Here is a 6,228-nt window from a genome sequence, read left to right as displayed (position 1 = left end):
CGACTAGTATTATTTAAGTTAAGTTACGTTTTAAATTTAACTAACATATATAAAATAAAGTAGATATATANAATAAGAATATAATAAATAATTATATATATATACACACACACACACACACACACACACACACACACACACACACACACAAAATCTTGAATATCTTATATAACGTTATGTATATAAGGTGAAAAATTTCCTTCGAATATAACATTTTTCATTCATATCTAATCTCATCAATCAATTTTGAAGAGGAATTTTAGAAAAAAATGTTCCAAAAGTTTAAAAATAATGGTAAAATCAATTTAAAAAAAAAAACAATTCTTCAAGGACTAAAGTTACTTTATACATCGTAGACATTTTAGACATTTTGCTCATTGAGCAACTAAAAAAAATATTGCGAAAATTGCAATTGGTAGAAAACTTTTCATCTCAATTTTTATTAGGAATAACACTATACGATTAGTGGACGTTATTTCAGATACAGCCTGTATAGGATGTCTTAAAGTGGCGCAAGTTTTAATAATTTTAGTAGTGCCATAACAATCAATACTCAAATTTGACAATGGGAACAAAAGAATTACAAATTGTAATAAAATATAACGATTTTAAGATAACCATGATAATATATCTTAAAATTCTTATAATCATAGTTGAACTAGCGTACCCTTTAGAATTTAAAGTGGAATAAATATATATTTGATATTTGATGAGAAAAAAAGTTATAGAGCAAGAACAGAGAACAGACTTATTAAGATTCGAAGAGATCACGTGGGACGAATTCGAAAAAAGTGCAAGTGTTGCAATATCTCCCTCCTCCCGTCACTTTTACGCTGACGTATTACAAATTACAAGTATCTGCCGTCGTTACTAACCGAATTCGAATTTATTACCTTGAAAATCGCCGGTATCGGCGACAATCGTAGTAAGGTCTTTCAGCTGATTTAACGAACTCATGGTCTTGGTTTTCTTTGACTGAGGCTCGCTCATGGTCGCCGTAGGTATTTATGCGTACGCGTAGAGATTAGCAGAGATGAAAAATTTTGATGTCTCACTCACGCAAATGCTCCGTAAGCACTGATATCTCATCATATCGCATCTACGACACATCCATTGAACGCAGCGATTGGCCGTTCGATAGAGAATTTTCGAAAACCCAAGATCGTATTCCCGATGCTCAATCAGTATGTTCGAAAAAAAGAAACCTATCCAATGAAATAACGGTTGAACCTCGATAGTAGGTTGGCCAACCGCACGAAAATAAATGAATTTATAAATGCGCGCGCAATAAAGATTTTTTTAATCCAAAATTTTGTGCGAGATAATTGGAACAAATAACAATTGAAACTGTTAATTATACCTGATTTGTATCAACACAAAAATAAATAATCTATATAATTAATATAATTGAATTGTGATGATAAATCGTGATGAATTAATGAATTAATTAAAAAAAATTTAATCTAATTATGTAATCATGAAGTATCAATATTTATAGAGATTGAAATATTATAAATTTCTTTTTTAGAATAAATAACGTAAAGTTTGTACCATGTTTAAATTTAATTTTCATACAAATATAGTTTTATTTCATGATTTGACAAATATTTTAAAAGTTGGAACTTATTTTCTGGAAAAAAAACGATATTATTGTGTATACATAAGAAAATTTTCGTAAAAATTGTATTTATTAAAGTCTATTTAAATTAAGTACACAGTGTGAATATAACTTACTGGCCTATAGCAATACATTTCAATTGAACTGGAAGCTATATAAAAATAAATGAGTATATATAATGTTATTATGTTCATAACACATAAGTAAATAATTTCATTTTAATATCTTTTTTCTGTTTTGTTTGCCATTCTTAACTTTTTCATCTTGATTATCATAATTCAGAATGAAAATCGGATATAAAACGTGATTGCACGTGACTTTCATATATATATATATATATATATACAACGTGATAATTATCTCATTCTTTTTTAAAACAAAAAGCTTATGATTGATTGCACCATTTTTTTTTTCAAAAATAGCATTTTCTAAGTCTCTATAAATATAACCTTTTTTGTTCTATTTAAATGCATCAATTATTTTAATTACTGCATTTAAATTATTTCTACCTTTAAGTAGATAAGTATTTAAAAGTCCATGTATCATCAATTTAACTATTAATAAGAATTTAAGACTTAAGTCGAGTACCTCGTTAAAAATTTATATTTTCACTATTATCAGACTTTCTCAGCAGATGTATGTTTATCGAGGGATGCAGTTTTCGGTTGGTGGCTATAAAGGAAAATCGAACAGATGACAAGAAATGCACCCAAAGTAAATTGGAACGACAAGTGAAAGTCGAATAGATAAACGGAAGCTATACAAGAAATTATGATAGCTAAAGACGTAGCGAATCCTTTCAATATGTTATCGGCGTATTTGACTACCATAGCTACAATCAATCCACCACCCGCTTGCAGGACCACTAGGTAGCAAATGAATAAATCATAACCAAAAAAGAAACCTTGCTTGCGTATAATACTACTGTCTTGTAAAAAACATGTGCTTAGGCCGAACGGTATAGATAACACACTCAATTGTACGTTTCGCATCCACACGGAAATATCGGAACCCTTGAGAATCTTCTCGAAATAAATTCCGGCAAAGCCAGAGAGAAAACACGCGCTTAAAGCAGCAGAAAAACCCAACCAGTGGTTTTGTTCAATACCCGAAGGTAACTGTGCTTTTACAGTTTGTGCCAATTGTACCAGAACTACTCCAATAACCAAGAGTACAAGAGCACCCCATTGGGTAGTGTGTAAAGATCTACGTAATATCGTCACTGCGAAGAAAGCTGTCGTCAAAATTTTCAACTGATACGTGACCTGAAAATATATTTCAAATATATTATAAACTTTACTACATACAACACGCACACATATACAGAAGAGCCGATAATGTAAAAGAAATTATATCCACAAATAAAAAAAAGATATTTTGGAATTTCTGAATCTCTTTGTTTCTTGATTACGAATTGAATGTTTTAAAAATGCTATAAATCCCATAAAATTCATCAAGAAAAAAGATCAAGTTGCAGAAAGAGTTAAATATTATCTAATCAACTTAGATTTATTCCTGTTTTAATTTTTATTTATTTTTTTATAAATTTCTTTTTTTTTAGTCAATATTTCTTTTTGGTCAATATTTTATTTTTATTTGAATTTGACATCAAAATTAAAAAAAAATTTTTTTCAATAAATATCTAAATGTTGTGTTTTGTAATGTGTCACTTCTTTTTAATATTAAAAATGATAATAAAAAAGCTTCAAAATCATAAAAATCATAAAAATTCTGTTTAAGTCAATATTAACTGTTTCTGCATTTAAAAAAAAATAAATAATGGACACTTCAATTTCAAAATCTACCTATCAATTTCAAAACTAATTCTTTCCTCCAGCTGCAAAACCATTCAAAGGCATTTTAATAAATAGAAATTTCTTATGCCAGTTTGAATGAGAAAAATTTTTCATTCAAAAAAATTTCAAGTACAGCTAATGACTTTTTTATATGTAAATAATATAACCAATCATATTATTCATATATTAATAAATATTTATTAATTCATATTAATTGTTATTCTTCTACATCTTTTAGAAGTAGATAAAACATTTAGTGATATGTCTTACCTGATGCGTAGCTGCATCTAAATTAGATGCAGAAACATAAAGTAAATTATTTTGAATAATGTACAGAAGGGATGGCACACAAACTTTCAAAGTGTCAATAGGTTGTTTTACGATTGTCATATGTAATGCTTTATAAAATTTTTCAAAGTTTCCTTCTTCGACATATACTAATATAAGACAAGTAATCAATTTGACTACTTCAGCCATCACAACAGCTAAAAAAAAAGATGACATAGTTATCTGTGAATGAAACAAGGTTTTTCTATATTATATGAAGACTAATATTAAGATTGACTGTATTATATGTAACACAGTTTATAATATTTACCAGTGGAAGAAAGAAACATGTCCCCTGCTCTGGTACGTGAATATCGCATGCTAAGGCCAACCATAGCATTTTGAACTGTGAGAGTAACTAAACTCACAAACTTTAATGTTTGTCCAGTTCCTATAACATATATATCTCGGTGCTTATATGTATGCCAGAGAATATTTAATGCATAACATTTATAAATATTCATAATACTAACTTTGTGAAGTCTTGTTCATGTTGTAACGTCTTTTGAACTTTTTTAAAACTTAGAGATATTTTTTCACAAACTACATTTTTCTTAGAATTATAAGAAATATATCTCACCTTTTATTAAAAAAAAAATATTTACTTTTCTTCTCTCTCTTACGAAACAATCAGTTTTGATTCTACAATCATGAAAAGAAAGAAAATGTATAATACATTCACGTGTGATATATTAATTACTATTAAGGTATAAAGGTAATTGTTAAGAATGTAAAAATAAATGATAAAAAAAACAATGATTTATTTGCAGAAGAAAAAATAAATCAATGAGACAGTAAAAAATCATTCGCAATATACATATGATACATATGTTTTACAATATAGAACATTACTTTCGATTCATAATATACATTAAGATAAAATAATTAAAATAAAATCTATTTTGTACAATCCACATTACATTCAATAATATACACATGTCATATTGACATTTGTACAGTGACAATCAACCGTGTATGTTTTAAAAAGCAAATTGAAAAATTCATATCCTTGTAAAGATCTAGCAAAAAACCGTTAAAAGCTACAATAATTATTACGATAATACACAAAAATAGGTTAATTAGCAATTTTGAATAGCACAAAAGATAATCTTTATCGAAGGCGATATACCTTTCCCAGAATTTTTGTACACGTTGGACTGACACGTTGAACATTCGTACTTCGTAAGAATGCCTAGTTATTTTCCTGTCGGCATCAACGTTGATTGGCTTTATTCTGGTTTTATTTTCTATTTTAAGTACTTATTTAGTTTAGCATACACAAACAAAAATTAATTTAAAGAAATATTAATCGACACTTTTTTTTTTCGTGAAATAAACGAATTTGGAAAAAAGTGTCGCTCTACTCTGTGAACCGAGATATCAATTTTTAAAGTTGACGATTGTTGAGGTTAGAAAATATGTCACAGCCATCCCAATATTACGATACGAGCAATCATCTTTCATGCTCATGCGCATGCATTTTAGGTTTTTTTCACTGTTTTAGATATTTATTTTAAAAACACAAATTCTCTACTTTAAAAAAAATTATGTAAGAAAATAATTTGTTTATATAAAATAATTGTTTTTCAAGCAGAAAATTTATGTTTCTAAGGCAAGAATTTATTTTTAAAGCAGAGAATTCGTATTTATAAAGCAGAGGATTTGTATGATTAATGCTCATTTCCACCAACGTAGATTAACTTTAATCTCGGTTCAACTTACTCTTCGTCTTTTTCTAATTTTAAAGGTTAGAAAAAGACGAAGAGTAAATTGAAGTTAATCTACATTGATGGAAATGGGCATAAAACAGACAAATAAAAGCAAATATCTAAAGTGAATACACATGTGACATTTCCTAACCTTAATAGTCATCGAATTTAATATCTCGTTCCACGAGGCAGAGCAACACTTTTCTGCTAGATTCGTCTATTTCACAAAAAAAAAAACGAGTCGATTAATATTTTTATCCATTTTTTGTGTATTCTAAACTAAACAGTTACCCTATTTTACTCCTAACCTAACCTATCCAAATCACGAAAAATGATAAAATAATTGTTTATTACAACAAATCAATGCATTTCATATTTATATACACAACATATATAACAAATATATAAATTTATATAATTATGTAAATTATGTAAATGACAACAATTATCTTTCGAAAGATAACATTTAATCTCTAAATAAATTTATAAAACTGAGCCAATCGCACACAATTTATTTCAAAGTTGTTTATAGCAATCATTAATGCTCGTTTCTATTAATAGATTAAAGTTGAATTCTCATATGGATGAACAACGATTTGACAAGTGCTGATTGGTGGAAAATAGATTACGAAGATAAAATTTATCCTCTTTATCAATTATTTTAATTTTGGCGCTATGTGTAAACATATACATGATATGTGCATTTAATTAATTATTTTTATGCATTTATTGTTTCAATTTAATATATCATTTTTTAAATATATATATATATATATAT

The 6,228-nt window shown here is 27.5% G+C and overlaps 2 protein-coding genes across 2 annotated transcripts in view; both read right to left on the bottom strand.

Moving 5' to 3' along the window:
* Window positions 1–990, bottom strand: part of LOC105624413 (probable transaldolase) — a 3,763-nt gene extending 2,773 nt beyond the window's left edge. The window contains exon 1 of the mRNA XM_012205782.1: window positions 894–990. Within this exon, the coding sequence (XP_012061172.1) occupies window positions 894–990 (97 nt within the window). The remainder of the gene's footprint in view (window positions 1–893) is intronic.
* A 685-nt stretch (window positions 991–1,675) lies between these two features.
* On the bottom strand, window positions 1,676–4,233 carry LOC105624402 (UDP-galactose translocator). The gene is made up of 4 exons (XM_012205772.1): window positions 4,215–4,233; window positions 4,013–4,132; window positions 3,685–3,899; window positions 1,676–2,883 (listed from the first exon to the last, which is right to left on the bottom strand). Exons 1-4 carry the CDS (start codon window positions 4,231–4,233, stop codon window positions 2,236–2,238), a joined length of 1,002 nt encoding a protein of 333 aa, XP_012061162.1. The 3' UTR covers window positions 1,676–2,235.
* Window positions 4,234–6,228: the final 1,995 nt, after the last annotated feature.

Source organism: Atta cephalotes, assembly GCF_000143395.1.
Source record: "Atta cephalotes unplaced genomic scaffold scaffold00003, whole genome shotgun sequence".
NCBI classification, from domain to species: Eukaryota; Metazoa; Arthropoda; class Insecta; order Hymenoptera; family Formicidae; genus Atta; species Atta cephalotes.
This window is presented reverse-complemented; position numbering and strand designations above follow the sequence as displayed.

What these genes read in the sequence shown, in the direction of transcription:
- LOC105624402 (XM_012205772.1), bottom strand. An exon ending in CATGTTTCTTTCTTCCACTG is followed by an intron (nt 3,900 to 4,012) that starts GTAAATATTATA and finishes CTTTTTTTTTAG; the next exon opens with CTGTTGTGATGGCTGAAGTA. An exon ending in TAGATGCAGCTACGCATCAG is followed by an intron (nt 2,884 to 3,684) that starts GTAAGACATATC and finishes ATATATTTTCAG; the next exon opens with GTCACGTATCAGTTGAAAAT.